A 25086-nucleotide genomic window follows, 5' to 3' on the forward strand; every position below is an offset into this window, starting at 1 on the left:
AATGTACAGAGAATGTCATGATGTCAGTCCTTCCCCAGTGCTTGTTGGGGGAAATACACAAGCTAACTTTTTTCCTGCCTCCTCACAAACCCCTCAATCCTGCCCCCCATGACCCATATACTCTCCGAATATTTTATTCTGCAATATATCAGGGCCGGCAGCATTCTTTTCAGTACCCTTGGGGCCACCACCAGTTGCTGCAGTTCTACTTAATTTCCACTAGGTGTCCCAATTTTCTCTCTCAGAAGTGGCTGTGATAAACTTTCAGAGTTCATTGCAGACTTTAAAGTTCTCTACTCCCCCAAAGAGAGTATGCTATCCCCAAAGCTTATGCTTCACTAAATTTGCTAGGCATTAGGATGCAATAGGACTCTTATGTTTTTTGTTTTGTTTTTTGCTATAATATAAATGTGTACTGGAGAGAAATGAATGGCCGAAAAGAAACAACTGTGAGAGAGAGAAAGAGAGAGGCAAGACACACAAGGAAATAATGTATACCTGGGAAATGCAGGAAGAGGCATTTTGAATGCCATTTAAATGAGATGCCTTGCAAGAAGATTCCTGTAATTTTTGTGCAGAACAGGAGATTATAACAAATGCAGCTATTCTCATTCCTCCATGATAAGCTGCAGCTGCCTAGATTCAACAGCACCAGGGCTGATCCAAGACCTCTGAGGTGCCATGCCAAATGTTGCCCCCCTTTACTCAATGATGTGCCAGCTTCTGCTCCTCTCACTCTCCAGTGTTCTAGCTACCACTCTCATCCTGTCCACATTTCTTCTTCCTTTTCCAATCCAGGGAGTGGAAGGAGAAGGAAGAAGAGTGGAAGCAAGCAGGCAGACACAGATGCTCACAAGACACCCACAAGAGGGCATTTCTTCTGATGTCCAAGTTCCTTCACCTCTTTCCTGTTTTCAAAAAGTTCTGAAGGTCCACCTATTTTCCCTCATCTTTCCTACCTGGTCATTCACATAGTGGAAACTGCATAACACCAGGGCACGACTTCTAGTAGCCCTCCAATGAATGGAAGAGATAACTGTGACTTTGCCCTCTTTGTCTGGTCTCTAATTTCAAAACTGTGTCTCAGAACAAAACAAAGCCTGAGCAACTCCATGCTCAGATGTCTGCATATCCTATTGCATGCCCCACTGCCCTTTATCTAGTGACAGATTGATATTTCTAGATAATAGTACCAGCTAATTGTGCCCAGATAATTGTGCCCAGCTAATAGACTCATTTCTTTCAATCACCTGGTCAAAAGTATGTACTATGGATTGGCACAACTCAGCTGTAAGCCCCACTCAGACCAATTCTAAAGGGACATTTCATTTCAATGAGAGGTGAACTAAAAATTGAGTTTGACAAGAAGATAGAGGTATTGTTGAGCTCCTTGCCCTATGGAGGTGAAAAGGGAAATAATACATCTTTTGATGTAATTAGACTTGCACAAGGCCTTCAAATGCTCTCGCTGAAAATAGTACAGAAGGTCAGGCCTAGAATACAAGCATATTTTTAGCTTTGACTGAAAATCAAAGGCATGTCCAACAGTCTTCTTCATTATTCACATTTTTATTGAGCTTTGTCAGAAGATTAATGTATATTTCTACAGAGTTATCAGGAAAAAAAGCAGGAGTTTTATTATCTCCTGAGTAAACATAGCCTCCTGCCCTGAACCCTCTTTGTCAACACCCCGGTTGACTGTAACCGATTGGAGGAGACAAAGAATGTTCATGCCAATAAAGGTCTGTTTGGATTTGAGTTTGAATGTTAAGAAGGAACAAAATGACAATAAAAGTGGAAAAGAACTCTTTTGCACAAATCGGTGAGATAACCCATTCAAAAGATTATGGGCCCAATGCTATCCAATCTTCCAGTGTCGGTACAGCTGTGCCAATGGGGCATGCACTGCATCCTGTGGTGGTGGGGTAGTCACAGAGGCCTCCTCAAGGTATGGGAACATTTGTTGCCTTACTTTGGGGCTGCATTGTGGCTGCACTGGTGCTGGAAAGTTGGATAGGATTGGGCCCTAAGTCTCAGTTCGAAAATATTTTGATTGTTAGAATATGTTGATTTCCCCCCCCCCCCCTGAATTATGGGTTGTCTTTTAAGGTGTCATTCCTTGAAGGAAAGATGTGCTATTTGTGCAAGAGGAGGTGATGCTTACTGATTCCCATCTCTTGCTGCAGCCCCAATGTGCCATCCTGTTCTGGAGGGCCCCCAATTCTCAGAAGCAGAATTTTGAGAGAGGGGGCAGGTTGCAGAGGGAAGGGAAGAAAAAGTGAAAACTTTACCTCCCCTTTACACAAACCAAACTCCTTCTGTCCATGGAATGCCACCCTAGGCTATAATCCCATGGATCCTGTGTGGCACATTTGGCCTTTATTGGACAGACTTAAAATACTTTCAATTGAATGTTTAATTCTAGATAAAGATCATGATGGCAAAACTGCAATACAATTCACTTTGGCTCTAGCAATCCAAAGTAGAGCAGCCTGAGGATGTGGCCAAAATATTGTGATAGATCCCAGAACCAGTTACATCACATATTATATTGGAGCTCCATGATTGTACAAGCAACTGACTGGTCTGTAGCCTGGATCCAAACCCTCAAGCAACAGTATCTGATTCCTGGCCTTTCAAATAATATTTGACCAAGGTATGACCTAAAGACTGCCCACCAGATCACTTGTAAGGGGAAAAAAAAACCCATGTTTTATATTACAAGGAAGATGTATTCCACAAAATAAGGTTATTTCTCTTTTAGAGTGTAATCTCTTTGTATTATGGAGATGAACACATCTGTGCATAATACTATACCTGAACTTGTGTAGTCTCTTAATGTGGCTACCTGGATGATTCCAAATTTATTATGATCCCTGATCACTTCTGAAAAGGGTAGCTTCTGGACGCCTGTTAACAGATGACCATCCATGTGCCAGGGTGGTGGTTTGAGCCAGTTTGTGCCATCAGGGAAATTTCATTTTAAGCACACTAAAGTAGTGGTTCCCAAACTGTAGGTCAGGACTGTAATGAAAATGAACAAGATCCCTCGAGGAGATAGGGTGTGGCATCAACAGTCTGAGGACTGCTGGAACAGAGACTTCTGGAGACACTAGAAACTGGTGTGTGGCTGCCACTCCCATGACCTGCTGAGGACCAAGTTGTTGCTGTGGTGGCTGGAGAAGCTGCTGGCAGGAGACAGAAGGAAGGAGGAACTCTACAGGTCGAACAGGTGAGATTCCCTGGTGGTGGGGGTCCAGCAGTGCAGAACTAGGGCCATTGTTGTAGAACAAACGGGAGCTAATTAGCTTAAAGTGGGCATAGGTTCTCCAGACAAAGCTTGGACCAGGAATCTGGCAAAATAGGGACCCACTGGTGGGTCACAACCTGATATTTTGTGGGTTACCAAAGGTTGATGGAAAGAACAGATAACTAAGTGCCTCAAGCACTGAGGCTATTCAAAAATCAGATAGCTGCTAATTACCCTGCAAAGAGCTCAGCTCCTGCAGTTTGGAAGCATGGGCAAATTTAGGAGGATAAATGTTTGAGAGTTTTTTCCTGGTTATTATTACTTAAATAAGTAAATAAATATTATTCCTTTCCAGACTTCCTTTTTTAAAAGCCTGGTAAACCTCAGTGGGTCCTGATCAAGTGTTGTATTAAAAAAAATGGGTCCTGGTGCTAAAAAATTTGGGAACTACTGCACTAAAGGACTAAGATTTGAACAGAGTGCTGCAGTGAGCATCTTTGAACAGGCAGAGGAGCACCTCTCATCTTCCATTTTTTACCCAGTGATGAAGAGGTTAAAAAAATGCACATCCGTGGAATCAAAACAGAGTTCCCTCCAGCTTTGGTTCTTTCGGCCATAAGTGGTACCCTGTGAATACACACACTGCTAGTTTTTTACACAGCATCCTAGTTATTGGGTAAAGAGCATGGCAGGGTTTAGGACCCAGAGCTTCTTCTTGCTTTGGCTGGCCGCCTGTGACAGCTGACCGAAAATCAATGAAGTGTACTTTAAGAAGCTTCAGAGTGGTGCAAGATCAGGCTCTCTAAGGCTGCTCTCCCCGCTTCCAGCCTATTAGCTGGCAGGCTTCAGCATCATTTTGCCTTAACTTCTTTCTCTGATGGAAGTTGTTTGCCTGTGAAAGACAAGAGATCCTGGTGGAGAAGCTGCTGCGATGAGGGGGGTGCGAGATTTCATTATAGCATCCCTCCTCCTTTGGGCGAGCAGTTCAGGTAGGTGCCTTTTATTCGAGTTAAAGATAAGTGCTAGATCGAACAGCACAAGCCTATGCCTGTCTACTCGGAAGTAAGTCTCACTGAATTCAATGGGGCTGACTCCCAGTATGTGTATAGGATTGCAGCCTAAGAGCCCAATCTTATGCATGCCTACTCCGAAGTCCCATTATAATCAATGGGACTTACTCCCAGGTAAATGTGTATAGGACTGCAGCCTAAGTGCCCAATCTTATGCATGCCTACTCAGAAGTAAGTTCCATTATAATCAATGGGGCTTACTCCCAGTTAAGTGTGGATAGACTGCCTGCAGAACTCAGAGATGCATTCATGTGCAAAAGCACTGGCTTTTGCTCTTTAAGTGCATTTGAAATACTCCCCCCCTTTTCCACACTAAGCAAAGGACTTGGAAATTAAACATAAGTGACACCAGGTAGCCAGCCACTCATTTCAGCACTGCTGTTCATGGATTTCAGCTTCTAATCAACAGCCTTGTTTTAAAAAGACTTTTTATAGCTAACACCATAATCCTATGCATGTTTATACAAAAGTAAACCCCACTGTGTTTGATAGGATTTATTCCTATGGAAGTGTGCCAAGGATTGCAGCCTAAGTGATATTATAACAACCACACCCATTATTTCAGTGTGTGAGGGGGGGGGAACCCACATTAATAGTAATTTATATAGGAGGATCAGTAACATGGTGCTTTGCAGAGCAGCAAGTTCTCTGCCTCAAACAGCTTACATTCTAAACCTGGGTGAAAGAGCAGAAAGATGGGAGGGGTGGAGATGCCTTGATTTTAGTGGGAATAGCAGAAGTTTATCAGTATCAGTTGTTTATTTCTTTGAACACCTATTGTTAATGCTAATGCTAGATGCAAATTTGCCTCACTTTTCTATTTGTGTTTCACCCTTCTCTCTGCACCCCCTTTCCCAACACAGAATTATAATGGCCCTTTTCCCAAAATGCAGAGGGCAGTAATATTTTCCTGCTCCTTACCCTCTTGTCCTGAGGAGTTCCAGGGCTGGCCTTTGCATGTTCTGTGTTCCCCCCCCCCCCAAAAAAAAAGAGTACTGGAGCCTGAGACTGACCCACTTACCTGGGAGTTAGTCACACTGAACTCCGTGCGGTTTCCTTCTGAGTATCAGACATGAGGTTGTGTTGATAAGTTTTTCATCATACCTGTTATCTTCAGTGTTTTTGGTTTTTTTAATATTCATCCATCACAGGACTCTAAAAGAGCCCACCGAAAGATGACTCTCTCATTTTTGTATGAGAGATATTTCTCATATGTATGTATGTATATTTCTCTCTTATGTATGAGAGATATTGGGTTTTAATGTGCCTCACACACAGCACATTAAAACCCAAGAATCAACCTCCAGCTTACTGATGTACAGATTGAGCAGGTGGGAAACAAGCAGGCATGTAGACCTGCAGTGTTAGTCCTAAAGCAGCATCAGTCCCTCAAACCCGGAAATCATTTTAGCAACCCTTTCCTGCTAGCTAATAATGACTACACTTAGCGTTCATGCAGCACTTTTTGAGTGTTCAAAGCATCTCCCCTAATGTCTCAGTAATCCATACAGACAAACACGTAAGTAGGTCAGGGTTGTTCTCCCTCTCTTTGCAGAGAGGGGAACTGAGAGTGATAATGACCTACCTAAGGTCACCAAAGGAAGGTATGGAAGAAGCCAGGTTTGAGCCACGGAACTCTTGGTTTGCAGCTCTTAAACCACCGCACTACACCAGATCTCTTGAGGCTCAGATTGCTGCTCTTCCTCCATGGCCACATGCAAACCTCCAAAAATGTATGTTTATACATTTATTCCTTTCTTCCATATTTAGGAGAAGATCTTTTGTTCAGTGGCAGAGTACTTGCCTTTAAAGTAGAAGGTCTCAGGTTAATTCTTTGCATCTCCAAGTAGGACTGGGATATACCTTCCCCCAGAGAGCTGGGGGGAAATAACTATGGATCAGGGGTCTCCAGACTATACAGCCAGAGGGCCACATCAAATAACTGGCACGGTGTTGAGTGCCGGAAAAAAAATAAATTTAAATATAAACTTTAAATAAATACATTAGAGAGGAAACTTAGATGAATGAATAGGCTCAAATTTTCAGGATTTCTCCAAGCACTGACAGAAATAAAACACACATTTAAATGGATTCCCATTCCCCCCCCCCCCAAGCAGCTTACTAAAATATACAGGAGTAAATATCTCAGCATTAGCACATCATAGGAAACACCTGGAGCATGTTCTGAGGGTTAAGGAAGCCTCTGACCCTGCAGAAGGCCTTCTAAGGCCTTCAGAGGGTACAAAAATTACTTACAAATATTCAAGATAACTAGGAAGTGATGTTTTAGGCCCTCTGAACACCCTCCAGACATGACCGGAGCACAGATCTGGTCATGTTTGGTCAGGTGGGCCAGAAGCTTGCAGGGGGCCAGAGGCTGGCTGTGAGCCGGATTGAAGCTCGCCGCGGGCAGCATGTGGCCCCCAGGCTGGGGTTTGGAGACCCCTGCTATAGATGTTAAGATGACCGGTAACTGTAGATAATACTGGGCTAGATGGACCAATGATCTGATTTCATAAAAAAGCACTTTTAAATGTTCACAGCAATTTGCTACATATAACACGCAAACTGCAAAGTCAATCAAAATGATTCACATTTATCAAGAGTTATTCTACTATAATTACACAAGGCTGAATACAGCCCAATTTTATCCTTTTCCCTGCTGCTGCATGCAGCTGCTCCGAAACAGGCTGTGCTGCATGCTATGGTGGTGAGGGGGAAGGAGGCTGATTGGGGGAGATGTAAGCCCCTTGATCATCAATAGGTCTCCTCAGACCTGTTCCAGCTTTATAACTGGTGCAAATCTGAAGAGGCAAAGGGGGTGTGTTGGGATGCTCTGGAGGGGATAGCATCAGGTACGAGTTTCTTATGCCCTCTTCCATTCCCCGATCCACCCTGTTCCATCAATTCCCCACCCTGCCAGCTTACCAATGTCATCAGGGTTTCTTGCCACCACTGCATGAGGGATACTCCTCAGCATCTGTGGGGGTGGTCCGGAAGTGTGGGGTGGTCTACATGCACTTCTAGAAGGGGTGGTCTACATGCACTTCTCTAATGGAGTTTGTAATGCCATAAAATGCGCTTCACACCAGAACGCTAGTACCAGCAGTGGGGACAAGGAATAGGGTTGGGCTGTTAATGACTTACGGATACCTCTAAAGTCGAAAGCATTGCTACTGAAATCCACAAATAGTTTCCAAGACTTTGAAATTTTTTTTTAAAAATGGCTTTTAAAATCTTAACTCAGTTGGGTGAGCAGATGTAATGGAGGCCTCTGCTTATCTCTTGCCCAGTAGCTAGCACACCACCACAACCACAGCTTCTGCCACTGCCTTACTTGTTGGCTTTTAAAAAGGTGATGGGGAACAAAGTGGAAGCATCTGTTGTAGGTGATCAACCTCCTCTAGAGAATGGAAGAGAGAAGAGGAGGAGAAAAAGAGCGAGTAGAGGAGGAGCAGAGATGAATGAGGCACCATGCTAATGCTGTTCCAGTGTGTGTATGAGAGTCAAAGTGAAATAGTGGCAGCCAACAGATGCAAAAAGTGCCCTGGCTTGCCCATCACCAGAAGAGACTGCCTCGGTCAGCCTCAGTGATGGGTCATTCGTGCTTAGTGTGAACAAGGTCCTGCCTCTGTTTATTTATATAGTGCATTGGCATTTAGCATAGAGTGAAAAGACAAGTCCCTGCCCCCAAGGAGTTTACAGTCTAGATATAATTTGTCATTTGACATAATTCATTAATCTGACTTTGTGGTTGTTTTTTTTAAAGACAGCATTCAACTACCACAGCCATCTTATCCCCTCTCATCAGGGATTCTGGCATGGACAGGACTGTAGAGAAAGGTTTCAAAAAATGCCCAAGTTATAGATAAGTAACAATGTGCATGAATGCAATTATTACATTAATTTCAATGGGAAAAATTCTAACTCATTCCAAAGTCATCCTAAAACCACCCTTAATGCATAAGGAAAAAGTTGTGTGACACAGTAAAATCGAATTAATTCTATTTAATGACAGTATTATATAGCATCAATGAAGTGTTAGTCAACAATGAAAATGTAATCACGTAATGATTCACATGTAATGAAAATCACGTAATGAGGTTTAGCACCTCAAGTTTTTGATGCAACACTGCGCCATCTCAGGAGTGTCACAAGCACTTCGTAAGGCACATTTGTACCTCCTTGCAAGCTGGCCGGGCTGGTTCAGAGGCTCTTGCTGGCTCATGGAGGCCAAGTTTGGCTGCCACGCTGCCTGGAGAAGGTGAGTTTGTGCTGGCTGAGGCAGCCAGCACAAGTGTTGGAGAGGGTGGCAGGAGGGTGGAATGGGAGTGTTTTTTGGGCAGGGGAGGGTGGGCCGGTGGGCAGACCAGGCCTGGAAGGGTAGGTGGGAGTGGCCTAGATCCTATCCTCCTCCCAGCCAACCTGGTGTTACACCAGACTACTCAGATTTGTGTCAGCGATTTCACTGATGGAGATCCAAGTAGCCCCATAGGGGTGGCTGGCATGCAACACAGGATAAGGGAATTAATGAAGTTGGTGCAATAGCCACCTCCTGCTCTGCACTGGATACAGCACAGGCCAGTTGGCCTGCCTGTTTCAGTGCAGGTTAGGATTGGATTACCCAGACCCATATTCACAGTAATTTGTAGAAATGCAGCACAAGAACAGATATACTGTGAAAGGGAGCATGTAACACACATGCCTTGAAAGCATGGGGACTTGCTACCCATCAGGCAGTACATTTCACATGGAGGGTGCATCTTCCCCAACAGTGCTTGGTCCTCCAAGGGTACTGAAGAGTAGTTTCCCTAAAGCCCACAGGAGCACACCCAAGAAAGGGGCATTGTTGAACTTCTGTCCTATCAGGGGGAGAAATCTACAATTTGATCCAACTTCCTGGAATTCCTTCTTGTGCACCCAAGGCAAATTTGTCCTCTGTCTCTGTATCTCAAAGGGGGTGTGAGGTGTTCCCAGTGGGTAAAATGAGAAGTAGATCTTGCCTTTGTGAGAGATTTGCTTCTTCCCCCACCATTCCCAGACCTTATATTAAAAGTATTGGTATGGATAAAGAGGGATGGTCTTAACTCGTGCTGTATGGATAAGTGAAAATCTTTGTAATGGAAGTACTTATAAAGAGGGAAGAGTGTTCTTCTAGGTCTACTTTTGGAGTGGGGGAAGGTGTCGAGTCTGTTTGCTGTCCCCTCTGCTCCCCCAAATCCTCTGCTCGATGTGAATGTGTCCCCAGGGAGGGCTACTAATTATAACGATTACTGTCTCTAAATAGTGCCTCCACTTGGTGCAGCAAAGACATGTGGAAACAGCAAATTGTACACCAGCACCAGTACAAGAATACATACGAGAAAGCTTCCTAGCTTTACTGGGTCCTGATCTCTTGGTCCAGTACCTTTCTTTGTACATTTGATCAGCTCAAACTTGTCTTCTCTGCTGACTTCTTCATCCTCTGGTTTTAGCTCTGTCAAAGTGAGCTGCCACTTTGAATTCTGTACCACTGTGTGTCGTTCTCCCTTTTGCTACAGTAATGAAACTGTGCACGAATGAAACTGTCCCTTATGGAGTTGCCCATCCAGTGTGATGATGAAATACTTTCTACAGTAGTTGGTAGTAAAAAGAATATCCATGTGGTGGCATAGCTTACGGCGACATTGCCCTGGGTACCATGCCTCGAGGGGGACAGTGGACCCAAGGTGAAAAATGTGGTCTTCTGAGACTCGGGGAGGCCGTGTACAGCCTCTTTGCCCCTCAAGCCACCTCCTGGACATGACTCTGTGCATGTGCGCGTATTAAATTTGTTTTTGTAGGTTGGGGGCATTAAAAATTTTTGTGCTCCTGGGCACCAGATACCTTAGCTATGCCACTATATCCATTATGCCTCTCTGCCATTCTTTCAATGAATCTTTTTCCCCACAGGATATTGGTTTTAATTTAACTGGGTTCAGATGCGGCAACAGTTCTGAACAGCATGTCCATATCATTCAAGTGCCTCTCCTTACCTTTTCACTTTTTTTTTTCAGCTTTTACTGTGTTCAGCTCATTTGCTGAGAATGAAGATGCCCTCTTGCGTCACTTATTTCTCGGGTATCAAAAATGGATCAGACCAGTAAAACATTCCAATGATACCATCAAAGTGTACTTTGGATTAAAGATATCCCAATTAGTAGATGTGGTAGGTAATGCACAGTCCCTTTTCTCTGGGTTCCACTGATAGGGATGGACATACTTACTTTCCTTAAGTGATACCAGAAAGTATGCCGCTATCCCAATTTCTCTCTCAATCCTATTTATGTTCTTTTGGGACACTTGATGGAATTAGATTTGTTCTCTTTAGTCTGTACAATCTGAGGTGTGCAGAAGGATGTAAGTTCCTGTGGCCCCAGGACCCTTAGAACTGCTAGTGCTTGGCCTGGTGAAGCATTTGCTGAGGTTCATAAGTGATGTGTTAGTGCAGTGGTTCCCCAACTATGAACCATGGCTACCCAGGGAGCAGTGGAAACCGGCCAGGAGAGATGTGGAATCCTCATGAAAAACACTCTGGCCTATACAATGTATAGGATAGTAACTCTAATGGGGAGCCACAGCCAATGGGTAGGCAATACAAGGGAGTTGCCATTTGAAAAGGTTTGAGAACCACTGAATTAGGGATTTATTGCTTTAAGCAGTTTAAGCTGATCACTTTGTGTGGAATGGTTAAGAAAGGTCAAATGCAGGAGGTCACTCTTGCTCATCATTAGAACGTCTCAGACACTTCACACAAAGTGAGATGTAGGGTCCCACCCCTGGAGGGGCCTGGAGCAGGCTTGTTCCACCCCCAGGGAGGCCTCAGACTGGCTGGAGGAGGAGGTGGGGTTCCAGCACCCTTGTCCTCCTCCCTAGCAGAGCTGCCAAACTTGGCTTAGGAGCAGGAGCCGTTCACCTCACAGCTCCCTGCTTCACACTGACTGCCTCTCATCCCTGGCTTCCCTTTTTTATGGAGCAAGCCTGCCCCCTTTGGCCAGGATCAGAATGGTGTACCACCCTCTGGCCCTTTGCGGATCACAGAGAACTTTTTGTGTGAGATATTTCACTTTTGGTGAGGTACCCAAGTAGTTCAAAGGTAGGGAGTGGAACAATATAAAGTGAAAATCCTGGGGTTCACTTCAGGTAACGTATATCCCACTCACTTCTTGCTAGTTAAGGGGGCCTATTCAGGACTGGCCCATCCATGAGGCCCAATGAGGCACTCAAGGAACAGATTGATGGGCACCCACCAGTATCTGTCCAAACACCTGCATTGCTTCTTCTCCCACTACCTGTATTGGAAAAAGAAAGGGGGATGAAGTAGAAGAGGAAGCATGGAAGAGAGCATAGGCTAGAGCATTAGAGATCCAGGGAGTGGGAACAGCAGCAGCTGCACATCATCAGGTAACAGGGGATAGCTTCATGTGCCAGGAGGCTTTGGGTTGGTCCTGAACCCATTGATACCCTTTTGCCAGGGCTTCTAAAATTGGACTGCACATGCACAGATGTTTGGTGTATTCCATGGGACACAGTAGGTGCCACGTTGGTACATCCCACATCATCCCACAAGTAGTCAATTAGGATTGGGCTGTTAGTTTTCTTCTGTTTAGAAGTGAATGATTTTTTTTCCCCCATAGGATGAAAAGAATCAGTTAATGACAACGAATGTGTGGCTGAAGCAGGTAATATATATGGTGGTACATTACTTTTAAACATTTTGTTGTGAGTACTACATGGTTGCCAAAAATCACTGAATTTTGATGATGGTCTGTTGATGCCCCACAGTGCTGTTGAGATGAAGGTTCTTGGATATAAGGAACTCCTTCCCCATTGATGTCAGTGTGTCAGTAAACTGGCTAGCATTACAGATACTATGGCAGCCTTTCTCAAACTGTGGCTCAGGACCCACTTGATGGGTCATAACCTACTTTTTGGGGGGGGGAGGGTCCCACAAAGCACCAGTGAAAACACAGGTGATGGAAAGATCAGATCAGCTTCAAGCCCTGAGTCTATTAAAAATCAGATAGCTTTAACTGCCCTGCAAAGAGCTGAGTTCTTTGCAAGCTGGTGTAAATATAGGGAGATAAATGTTTGAGCATCTTTTTGGGTGTGTTTCCCCTCCCCCCAAGTCTGTCAATGATGGATAGTGGGGCAGGTGAAGGCTGGGTCACATAACTAAGCCTCTCAAGCATTGAGGCTATTCATTTGGGCTGCCACATTACAAGAAATAGATTGAGGGTTTTTTTTTTCAAATAAATATTTTTTTTCTAGATCACCCTTTTTACTTAAAAAAACAAACTAGGTGGGTCTCAATAGAGTGTCATTTTAAAAAGTGGGTCCTGGTGTTAAAAAGTTTGAGAACCATTGTACTATGGTGTGATTTTGGTTTGTAACTTGATACTGCTGATGGTGATATCTAGAGAGAGATAATAAAAATAGTGCACTATATCGCAACAGATACATTGTGAGGGGAAAAAAGGTGTCTAACATAGTGTTTTTCCCACTGAGTTCTGAAACTTCTTAATGAGAAGGTCTGTTCAAATTTCATAGGCAGGAGTATAGTTGGATGGTGGGAAGTAGAGCACCACAACTACTAATCCAGCAGGAATTGTGATGTCCTCAGCAGAAGCACTGTGTTGCTGCTTCTTCTCAACTTGGGTCCTTTGGGAAAAGGCAGGCTCATCAGAATGCAAACTGAGAAATTTGCCTAGGGGCATATGCCAATGTCTTAGCCATTGTCTTAACCAAGGGCTGTCGGAGAGACAATACACAGTTCATATTACATTAAGGATATAATCCTATGCAAACTTAGATGAGAATAAATTCCTCTGAATACAATGGGCTGAGTAAAATGCCTAGACTGGCACCTTTTATAAGCCCATTTTTCTTTTTAAAATATTTTAAACCTATTGCAACACATCCAAAAATCTGGGTTGTAATGAGCTAGTTGTTTAAATGAAAGTATAATCAATTTCAAAATAGAATTAAGTAGCAGAAGGGAAAATACTCTAATGAAGATATTTAAAATTCACTTTTTGGTTATATTCTTCCTGGGGGTGTGGCATGATTGATTCCTGTACTACTACTATTAAAGCACTGTCCACAGGAAGCTGTTTTCTGCTGAGTTGGACCATTGATCTATGTAGCTCAGTACGATCTCTAGTCCAGCAGGCTTCAAATGGTGGCCTGTGGGCTCGGTCCAGCGTCAGGAAAAAGCTGTTTCCACACGGCATGGCACTCTGCATTCTGCATAGCAGCCTCTTATCTTTCAAGCTGATCTCAGGAACTCGTGCTGGCCAGCCACTTCCACTCAGAAACTGGGGCGCAGAGCCTGCTGGGGCCATGGACAGGGGAAACAGTTGCCTGGCGCAAGTTTCTGAGAAGATCAGCTTGAAAGAGGCTGCAGAACGGAAAGTGCCACACTGTTGGGGATAGTTTTTTCAGGATATAGAGGTTCTCAGTTTAGAGACAGTTGGTCTAAGCAGTTCTCCAGAGTTTCAGGCAGACACTTTTTCAAGCACTACTAGAGATGTCAAGGTCTGAGCTTGGGATCTTCTACGTGCAAAGCAGATACTGTACCACTGAAGAACCTGAAGAGGTGTACCACCACAGCTCTTCCCTGAAAATCAATTTGCCCATTGGTGACATCGGAGGTTGACCAGATTCGGTACCAGCCAGATTAGGTACCAGCCCATGAGCTACCCAGGGCTTGCTTGCCTGGCCCCTGATGCTCTCCCCTCAGCCCACACCTTTACCTGGGAGAGCAGCACAGTAAAGCACTCAGCCAAGGGTCTGCTCCATTGCTGCCTCTTTCATTGCTTGCATTCCTAGAACCTTTGTCCCTGGAGACCAAGCATGACTGCCACTGGAGCATAAGCACAATTACTTCAGGATGTCCAGAACTTAGTAGAAGAAGTAAATGCTTGCACAATGTTTGCAAAGGATATGTTGGTTCTGGCAAGTCCTTTGGATCAATGTGGATGAAAACCCCTTCCCTCTGCACACAGTGGAGGCTGAATATGCTGCAGTACCTCAATTGCTGCCATCTGAACATGCATACCAATACTGGAGAGCATGGCTGTAGCCATGGGGGTGGGAAGCCCTAAGGGCTCTTTCGTCATCAGAGATATTCCACTTGCCTTTCCTTAGTCTATCTTTAGCCCTTTGATACAATGGACAGATACGAAAAATGTGCAAACAATACACTACTCACTACAATGCACTAATGCTTGGTTAAGAAAACAATCTCCTTTTGCCTTCCAGCATGCTTGCTAATATGTTCAAAGGCACTGGGCTGATGGACAAGCCCTTGGCACTTCCAACTTTTATTCCCTTAATAGCATGAGCTATAGAGTTAATGTACTGCATGAACTTAATCAAATTAAGTTTGATAACTTCATTTTCATTTCTTGAAACACGTTATTTTGAATTTTGCGGTTTCATATTGACTTGTGATCCTCCACAGTACACCTTTGCCCTCCCTCCAGACTTCTGGCTATGGGTCTGCTAGGTTAGAGCTAGGACGAAATTCAAAACAACCAAAGAACTTGCTCTCCAAATGGCTTCCTTGCCCCAGCTTGTCTGACTGCAGCCCAAGTCAGCATAACATCTCCCTGCAGTACAGGGCATATGCACGTACCCATGGTATGCCATTCCCTTTCTTGGCAAAGCCAGCTGCAGCAGCCCTTGGGGACTATTGTTTCTCTCTTGGAGGGCACAAGGGTGATCGGCAATAGCATGTGGTTGACAAGCTTTCTTCAGCGAATGTGAAAAGAGAAACAAAACACCCAAAGGCAGTGAGTTGCAACTGCTCAGATGCGGCAAAGTCTTCCTGTTGTTCTTTGGTTCAAGTTGTCATGACCTCTTAGGTTGTGTCTCCTTTGCTCTGTGAAACTGTGGTGCTTTCTAAAGATGCGTGCCTTTAAATAACAGCCCAAGCAAAGCAGGAGGTGGATGTTCACAAATGCAGCAGTTTGTAGCTTTTTCAGACTTGGCCATGATCTACTTTCAATCCTAACCAGCAACATTGGGTCACATTTACATTTTTCAAAATCCTGTTTCTGTGTCTTTCCCCGTTGTCCCCCATCTCTCTTTTTCTCCTTAAACCAGGGATCCCTAAACTTTTAGGCCAGAGGGCCGCATCAAATATCTGACATGGTGTCAAGGGCTGGGGAAAAAAAAATTTAAAATATAAAATTTAAATAAATACATTAGAAAGCTTCACAAAGCCTAAGGCCCTCAGATGGCCCAAAAAGTCACTTATGGTTTTTCAGAAAAACCAGGAAGTGATGTCTTTGGGCCTTTAGAAGGCATTCTGAGGGGAGGCGCATGGCCTCCCTGGCTCTCAGAACAACCTCCAGATGCAACTGGAGCACAGCTCTGGTCACATTTGGTTGAGCGGACCAAAGTCTTGCAGGGGTCCAAAGGCTTGCTGCAGGTCAGAAAGAAGTTTGTTGCGGGCCGCATCTGGCCCCTGGACCGGGGTTTGGAGACCCCTGCCTTAAACCAAAGAAAGAAAAAGAGAGTTATGTAGCTAGTGCAACCCAGTTTGGGTTGGGGCAAAACTAGGTTGAGAATTGCAAACTCCCCCTCCCCCCAACTTCAGGAGCAACATTCTAATGGTTGGTTACATTACAGTGGATGTTTTGTCCCATTTCACTGCAATCAGTTTAGTTAGTTGGTAGACCAAGGGTGACCATAGAGGACAGTGCCTATACCTTTAACCAACCTTTAACCAAGGAAATGTTGGCCCTTCAATATGGAAAGGTTTAAAAGGCTACTCCTGCCAAAATTCCCTCTTCTATGCAATGGGTAAAAGTATAGGCACTCTGTCCTCCATTGTATCTGGTCATCCTTGGTGGACCACACTGCCTTCTGATAGGTCCTGGCTTGAAATGGAATGGGATGGTGCTTTTCCTGATATCCTCCTTAGGAATATCCAGTGTACATGCTGAGATGGTTTAGGTGGATCTGCTCCTATAATGTTTTGTTGTGCTTTGGGGGTCTTTTTAGTTGAAGACATGAGCTGACTCACCTCTTGAGAAGGGCACATAAACCAGATTTCGAAGTCTTAGGGAAATGGGTTTATGAAAGCTAATGGGACAAAAAAAAAAAAATTAAACTTGCTTTGTTTGCAGGCTATAATTGATGATTCGTAACTGAAGCGTGTAAACATCAAAGACAGAGAGGAATTTTCCTTTAAGCACATTGCATAAAGTAGCTTATGAGATGAAGTTAAGAAATTTCAGGACTTGCTCATATCACATGCAAATATGTTTAAAAGAGCCTTGCTTTTAAAAGTCAGCCTTTGAAAAAAAATAAACAAAAACAGCTTGGGGAGGAATTTTGACTGGAGAGTCACTGAGGCAAGGAGAGCCTCACCCTTTTCCTGTTCACCATTTCTCTACCAAGTTTGTGTCAGGGGTTGTCCACTGGCCAATTGCCCATACCCATTAGAGGACCCACCTGACCAGGTGACTCCAGAGCCTTCAGTAGCTTTGGCAGCAACAGTGTCCAATAATGCACCATTGGGGGGTCAGGTAGGGGTTGTCATGGGGGCTCATTTCAGGGCTTTGTCCTAGAAACCTGGAGCTGTTACTGCTCCATATAGTTCAAAACATGGTTAAATACACCTTTAAAATCCAGTGGGGAAGAAAAACAGAGACGCACTGGTCAGAAGAAGGGTTAACCATCTATTACTTTTTTCTTCAAGCCCCCCCCCCCCCATCTTTAACAAAAAATGCTCTGGCTTGTGAGATGGTTCACTGGCTGTAAAAAGGCTTCCCCGCTGATTAGCAATCAAGGGGAGAAAGACTTGACACCTTTACTGGAGACTAGAGTGCTGTCAGGTCATTGAGTCTCTTGTCCTAATCACTCCTCTGTTGCAGAACACTTTTTACCTGCATGAGTCATAACTGAAAGAAACTTGGTGTCATGTCTGTTAGTCATATTTGCAGCCAACATGCTGTTAATCCCTAAGGAATGGGACATTGAGAATCAGTGACAGGAAATGTGTGGCTTTTAGTTCCTTCTAGGCTGATTGTAAAGCAGCATAACAATGAGCAACAGCAGTTGGCTTTAGATGCTATGTTAACCTTATGGCAGTGGTTCCTAAACTGGGAGCTGTGGAAACCAGCTAGGGGAGCCACAGAATCCTTCCCCTATACAATGTATAGGATTGTAACCCTAATGGGAAGCCATGGCCAATGGCCCAGTAGGTCAAGGGAGCTGCCAGTCAAAGTTTGGGAACCACTGACTTATGGTGTTGGTACCCATTATAGGTCACCAGGAAATCAGACTGGTTTACCACCATTGTAAAAGCATGACTGCAGTTTTGGCATTCACATGTGAGTGTTCTAGGGCAGGGGTCTCCAAACCCCGGCCCAGGGGCCAGATGCAGCCCGCGGCCAGCCTCAGATCCCCTGAGAGCCTCTGGTCCAGTTGACCAAACACAACCAGAGTTGTGCTTGTGGGGTGGGGGAATGGGGGTTCATTTAAGTGTGTGCTTTATTTCTTGGGCTGTGTTCGTGCTTGGAAAAGTCCTGGACATTTGAGCCCATTCATTTAAGTTCCATCTCTAATGTATTTATTTAAATTTTATTTTTATTTTTTTATCCGGCCCCCGACACTGTGCCAACTATTTGATGTGGCTCTTCAGCTGAAAAGTTTAGAGCCCCCTGTTCTAGGGTAATCTCTATCCTGCAAAATGCACGAGCTGCTAATTTCTACGGATCGAACTGCTGTTGAATGTCCAGACTGGGCTGTATTTTTCTGGTCAGTTGGCAACCTTTGCTACATAGCATGGCTGATCTCAGTGATGGCAGTTTCCCTGAGGGTGTGTATTTTAGGCTACAATTGTATGCACGCTTACTTGGGATTAAACTACACTGGATGTTGGAAGACTTATTTCTAAGTAAGCATGCATAGAATTAGGTTGCAAGTCTCTCTTCCAGGCTGGAAAGGGTAGATGGTTTCATTTTCTATAAGCTCTGCAAGTCTCTCTTCCCTGACCGTGGATCACTGCTAATGCCCATTACAGTACTCCCTGTTTCTGGAGAAAGAAAGAAGTTGTAAATGCTTAATTTTCAACTCTGCAATGCATGGTAACAGGAGAACAACAGAGAATTTGAAACACCCTTAAGTGATAGCATGGAGCATGTTTTTGGGGAAAAAAATGGATCTTGTCAGAGTCCTGTGCCTGAATGTTCTACAGGAAGATGCTCTTATTGCTGATATTGATTTTAGTTAGCATACTTATTCTACCCCATCTTGCATTCCCTCAGGACAACCTAAAAACATATAAATAATAAATAAAAATAGAGAGGTAACACTTTCCTTTTTACTGTAAGTACAGAGGCATTCTGAGATGGCTCGGGTTGTGCAGTATGAAACCAACGTATTTATTTTTAAAAGCTTCCATGACCTTAACACAAGGTTGCCAAATTATCAAAAAATCCCATGTTGGCATGCCCTTGTGCCTCTCACAACAGTTTCCACTGTAGAAATTGGCAGGTTCAAGATATGGTGATAAGCATCAGCATTTTCTGATATCCTCATATCTTGTTGCTGCTAAAGGTTCAGAAGCAGGATAGAGTAAAAAATAGTTGGCAACCCTAACAGTGCAACCTCTTATTTTCTTCAAAGAAGCACATTCAGTATTCCTGTCTTAATGCCAATAAAGGTCTCTAAATCTAAATCTATTCCTGTCACACTTGTAGACTTGCGGCTTGTGAAGATAACTGTGATTATGCTTCATTGTCAAAGGTCAAGAGTGTGTTTATTGCCACAACGTATCTTGTTTGCCCCCAAGAAGTGTTTGGCATTTCCACTAAAAAAACACCGGTTTGCTTAGACTGTGGGTCCAGCCATATGACTGTTCCTGCACTTTTAGCAACCTCATTTTCAGTGATCTCGTACAGACTTTGAGAGCCAAACTAGAAGTTGCTTGATTTTTCTCATGTAAATAGCACGCATCCAGGGCCCTGATCTGGATTGGCTTTGCCCCCATTCTAGTCTTCATCCAAATCCACCCCCAACCCAATAGTTTCTATTTGCTCCAGAAGAAATGCTGCCAGTGGTGCACTCCCCCTGTGTGTATTGTTAAAACCCATTTTTTCCCCAGCCCACAGGTGTACACATTTGGTCCCTGTTGTATATATGCAACGTTGGGCAGAAATGGTTTAACATTATTTACAGCAGAAAAATCAAGCTCACGGGCCCCAGTCACACAGTAAGCATATTGTCTCGTTTGGCCTTTAACCTTGTTGCCGCAGGCTATTGTGTGGCTGCCCATTACTGCTGTAGTCAGAATGTTGTGGGGTGGATGTGACTAAAGGTGCACCAAGGGAGGCTACTGTATATCAATGTTAAAGATCAAACATCTAAATGTGAGTGTTCTCAGAGGTTGAATATTTTTGCCTTTATTAAATTTTAATAAAATTTAAACAATAGATGCCACTTCTCAGAAAGTTTCTCAGTTACCCCAGGACCTTTGCACTCAAAACACTGGAAAACTGAATCAAGTTGACTCTAGTGTTGGATAGAAGACTACATCTGTGTTTCCTTATCTATCAGCCAGACTAAGGCTGCAATCCTACACATATGTTTCAGGGAGTAAGCCCCACTGAACTCAGTGGGCCCTACTTCTGAGTAGATATGCCTAGGATTGCACTCTTAAAAACCTAGCGTGCGGTCCAGGTGTGACTAACCCTTTCATGCTGGAAGGGGAGGTTGGTGGGGAAGGTGGATTGGAGGGAAGAAATGCCACATGGGAGTAGTGTGCACACAGGAGGGGAGGATATGGCAGAGCACTGAATTGTTGGCTTATTTTGGGGGGGGGGGGAATGAAGACTGAACATTCAGGGAAAGGATCTGGAATGCTTCTTAAAATGACCAGCTAGGTTCTCCTATTTTTAGCCATATTTTAGCTCTGGCCCTGTTAGTTCCTGAATCCGATTTTGCGCTTGATTGCAACTGCAAGATAGAGTGTGCACCCACTAGCAAGGTGCCAGGCACTCTTTAAGACAGAGAGATGCCCCAGGCTTGTTTCCTTGGCTTAGAATGGTCAGCTATCTGTGAACATGAAAATGGGACCATGCTGCTTTTACTGACAACTGCAGGAATGGATCGACCACAAATTGTGCTGGAATCCTGAGGATTATGGCGGAATCACTGCAATTCGGGTCCCATCGGAATCACTCTGGCTCCCAGATATTGTTTTGTTTGAAAAGTAAGTATAAAAGGCTCATTCACTTCTCACTCAGTTTACAGCATGCTGGTACTGCTTTGTTTCGTTGTGCCTAGATTTTTAGTTCGTGCACTTATGGTGGCAGGGGTTCCAGATCCCTGACTGTAAACCGCAGACTACTCTTTTCCAAGCCTTACTGCAGACTTGTAAGCCAGAGAGCACTCTGGAAAGGACTAGATGATGATGATGATGATAATTATGAGAAATAATAATATTGGTCTATGGAAAAGATTATATGAATACGCCAAGCCTAGGTGTCTATACTTCTTGAGAGGCTTGACTGAAGCCTGGCTGCTTCCTGAGGCAGCCTGAGAGTGTTGGCCTGTCCCCACCAACATCCTTTAAACCCCCCCCCCCCAAAAAAAAACCCCTTGCATTCACACACCCCACTGACTGAAAGAGGAAAGGGACATGAGGTGAGTCCAAACCCCTCCCCTTTCCACTTCATGCCATCTCCTTTCTCTGCAGATTTTGTTTCAAACGGACAGGAAGAGTGGCACACTCTCTGTTCCTCCTGCTTATTTTAAATTGGGCCCTTATGAAAGAAGGGAGTGACATGGTGAGGTGAGGGGTCCCCACCCTCTCCCAGTTCACTTGGTTGCTTTCTTAAGCAACTGACAGTCCAATCCTATACATACTTTCCTGGGAGTAAGCTCCATGGACTCTAATGGGACTTACACGTCTGAGTAGACATGCATAGGATTGGGCTGTGGGTGAGTGAGGAGGTGGCTATAGCAGGTATTTTTCCTCCCTTTCTTCCTTATAGTGGAAGAAGGAGGGGTCTGCCATTGTCCTTATTCTCTTCCCGCTCTCAGTGAGTGGGAAGAGGATAAAAGTATCAAATGACATGGCTCTATTGGCAATGGACCAGAAGGGGCAGCAAAGAGACATGGTGTGCTCATAAGTTTGCCACGCTTCCCAACTCACAGTTTGATGTGAGCCTCTCAGGCCACTACATCAGAAGGTTGGTTTTGCTTTCTGAGGTCCCAATGCACATGCAGATGTGTTCAGAGTAATCATTCAAAGCCTCCTGAAACTTGGTATCGTTTATTAGACGTTGGTTACAATTAGGTGCCTGAAAGAAAATCAGAATACAAAAAAAAAAAGAAATAGTTTGAAACACAGTGTTAAACAACTGTATTCTTCTTTTCTCTTTCCAGTGCAGATGGACGCTTTGAAGGCTCCTTGATGACTAAAGCAATAGTGAAATATAATGGCATAGTTGTCTGGACTCCTCCAGCTAGTTATAAAAGTTCCTGCACTATGGATGTGACTTTCTTCCCATTTGATAGGCAGAATTGTTCAATGAAGTTTGGATCATGGACCTATGATGGCAGTATGGTTGACTTGATCCTCGTCAATGAAAATGTGGACAGGACAGATTTCTTTGACAATGGGGAATGGGAGATCCTCAACGCGAAGGGAATGAAGGGAAATAGAAAAGATGGACTGTATTCTTACCCTTTCATTACCTACTCCTTCGTTTTAAGACGCCTTCCACTGTTTTACACTCTCTTCTTAATAATCCCTTGCCTGGGGTTATCTTTCTTAACTGTGCTTGTTTTTTACTTGCCTTCTGATGAGGGTGAAAAACTCTCACTATCAACTTCTGTTTTAGTCTCCCTTACTGTTTTTCTCCTTGTCATTGAAGAAATCATCCCCTCTTCCTCCAAAGTCATACCCTTGATTGGCGAGTACTTGCTGTTCATCATGATTTTTGTAACTCTGTCCATCATTGTCACTGTTTTTGTAATTAATGTGCACCATCGATCCTCAGCGACCTACCACCCAATGGCTCCTTGGGTGAAAAGACTCTTCCTCCAGAAACTCCCTAGGCTTCTCTGCATGAAAGGACATGTCGATCGCTACTCATTCTCTGATCCTGAAGGAACCCTGAAAACAAAGCTGCCAAGAAAACACAAACATAAGCAATTCAAGGATGGAGAAAAAATTGTGATTGCATTTTTGGAAAAGGCTGCTGATTCCATCAAGTATATTTCTAGGCATGTTAAAAAGGAACATTTCATCAGACAGGTATGTTAGATCAAGGATAGGCTGACTTTGAGCTTTCACAGCTTTGATCTTGCATGGCCTACCCTTTTGGACCAAGATCCATACCGGGGGGGGGGGGGAAGGGGGTCAACAGGTGCAAATGCCCCAGGATGCCACTTCCTTGCCACTTTTTTTGCTTTTTTTCAAAGTGAAACAAACTGGAGGTCCTGCCAGCTTGTTTTGCTTTGAAACAAAAGTGATTCTGCCCTGATTTGACTACCTCCCCCTTTCCCCCCCTTTTTTCAAGGGGAAGATTGCAGCCACTAACACCAGAAGTAATTGTGGTGACGTGATTACATCATGGGGATGATATTTTTATGTACTGCCCCAGGGCGGCGGGGTGGCCAGGGCTGCCAGTTCTAAGATCCCTACAGACCAAAAATGTGTTTTATATTTACAAATCAAGAGACCATACTCAGGCTCTCTTAATAATTAAAGCATCGTAACTCGTCTGTGTAAAGTGCTGTGTATAGAGTAAGGGTGTGTTTGTGGCTTTGACTCAGGAGATAGTTTCAATAATTTTTACTGTTGCAAGGAAAAGACTACACTTTTTATAGGAGCTGTGCCCCCATTCCAGATTGAAGATGCCATAAACACAATCCAGATGACTAGTTTCTTGACAGCTGCTCTATAAAATCTGTGACTCAGCAAGCTGTCTACAGCCCACCTAGCCACATACTGTGGCCTGCCAGGTACTTGATCCACCCTCTTTCTATAGTTTGAGGCAGTCAACAATAGTAGGAAGATTGGTCAAGCTTCTAATGAGTTGCCATTTTTGGCTGGTGGGTTGTGTTTAGCGCAGTGGTTCACAAATTATGCAGTTCATATTTACAGTATACATTTGTCCTTTCAGTTCTCAATCTCAATATTATGAGCAGGTTTCTGTCCTTCAAAAGCTATAATAGTAGTATCAATGGTAATGGTTAATGGTAAAATGCCTAAAATGATGCCTAAGCTGCAATTCTATACATGCTTACCTGGGAGTAAGTCTCGTTTCACTCAATGGGACTGACTTCTGAGTAGATGTGCCTAGGATTGCACTGTAAATTCCAAGTTTGTTTGCTCTGCAGTTGTGTAAAAAATAAGTATGAAGCTCATGATTACAATTTTCTTTTCTAGGTTGTACAAGACTGGAAATTTGTAGCTCAGGTGCTTGACCGCATCTTCTTGTGGCTCTTTTTGGTGGTATCTGTGATGGGCTCAGTCCTGATTTTTACCCCTGCTTTAAAGATGTGGTTGCACAGCGGTTTGTAAAAATAAGTCCAAGTGTCATTCAGTGACGATAAAGGAAAGAAGTGGAATATGAAGATGAATGGTTTGCTAGCATTCAGTATATTCAAAATCAGCAAGTACATAGAGAAGTGGAAATGATACTGGGCCATTGGCAGCCATCAGCTTTGATGATGATTGTACAAATATCACACAGATCAAGGTTTAACTTTTCAAACTGTTGCACAAATGAAGAAATTCACTTCTGAATCTGTTATATTTGTAGGTTTTTATTTGCTAACGCAGATGCCATGGCCAAGAGATGGTGAACTCTGTAGATCAATATATACTTGGATATAGCTACACTACAAACCTATGTTGATTTTGTGTCAATGTAATCATTGTGGCTGCCTGCAAAAAAACCTAGGAATTGTAGGTTGGTGTGGTTTCTGAGAATCCTTGTTAGCAATTGCATTCCCTTCTCATATAAATCTGTGAGAAGGACTAGGAAGCCTAGGAATGACTATTAAACCAGTTTGTTGGGTAGATATAGCCTACTTCTAAAATCATGCTCAAAGTTACTGACAGCCCAATCATATCCAACTTTCTGGCACCAGTGCAACTGCAATGCAGCCCCAAGGTAAGGGAACAAATGTTACCTTACCTTGAGGGGGCCTCTGTGACTGCCTCCCCACCACAGGATGCAGTGCACACCCCATTGGCCCAGCTGCATTGGCACTGGAAAATTGGATAGAATTGGCCCTATTGCAGCAATATCTCTTTGTGATGGGAGGAGATTTTATAGACTTCGTGATGACCATAAAAATGTCATTATGACTGTTTTTAGTTGCCTTGGGTGCACCCTTGGTAAAGGAAAGGTGGGATAAAAATAAATAAATTTTAAGTGATAAGATCTATATAAATGGAACTAGTATAATTTTATTCAGTCATTTTTGTGATTTTAGAGCTCAGATGTAAATATTCTTATGCTGACAGTCTACAAAGGTGAGATCCTTGTAGCACTCAGTTTTACAAAGATGTTATTTATAATATATATAAAGGCATAGGGCACGTGCATTAGATTTATGAAGAGTAAGTTTGAAAAGCACAGATATTTTATATTTTAATCTATATAAACAATATATCTAAAATTAATGATGGAGTTTACAGGTGTATTGTGCAATAAAGGTACATGACTGTTATTACAAAGAAGCTCATGCTACTTGAGTGACCCTTCATTA

The 25086-nt window shown here is 43.6% G+C and overlaps 1 protein-coding gene across 1 annotated transcript; it reads left to right on the forward strand.

The window, feature by feature from the left end:
* Positions 1-4181: 4181 nt before the first annotated feature.
* Positions 4182-23890, forward strand: CHRNB3 (cholinergic receptor nicotinic beta 3 subunit). Its single transcript, XM_066616177.1, has 6 exons — positions 4182-4239; positions 10356-10507; positions 11976-12020; positions 20457-20566; positions 21745-22618; positions 23756-23890. Exons 1-6 carry the CDS (start codon positions 4182-4184, stop codon positions 23888-23890), a joined length of 1374 nt encoding a protein of 457 aa, XP_066472274.1.
* The last annotated feature ends 1196 nt before the right edge of the window (positions 23891-25086 follow it).

Source organism: Tiliqua scincoides, chromosome 2 (assembly GCF_035046505.1).
Source record: "Tiliqua scincoides isolate rTilSci1 chromosome 2, rTilSci1.hap2, whole genome shotgun sequence".
NCBI lineage: Eukaryota > Metazoa > Chordata > Lepidosauria > Squamata > Scincidae > Tiliqua > Tiliqua scincoides.

Excerpts from the sequence above, each read along its gene's own strand:
- CHRNB3 (XM_066616177.1), top strand. The coding sequence starts at position 4,182 with ATGAGGGGGGTGCGAGATTTCATTATAGCATCCCTCCTCCTTTGGGCG. Across the intron at positions 12,021-20,456 it reads CGAATGTGTGGCTGAAGCAG|GAATGGATCGACCACAAATT; the intron begins GTAATATATATG and ends TGACAACTGCAG. Across the intron at positions 20,567-21,744 it reads GATATTGTTTTGTTTGAAAA|TGCAGATGGACGCTTTGAAG; the intron begins GTAAGTATAAAA and ends TTCTCTTTCCAG.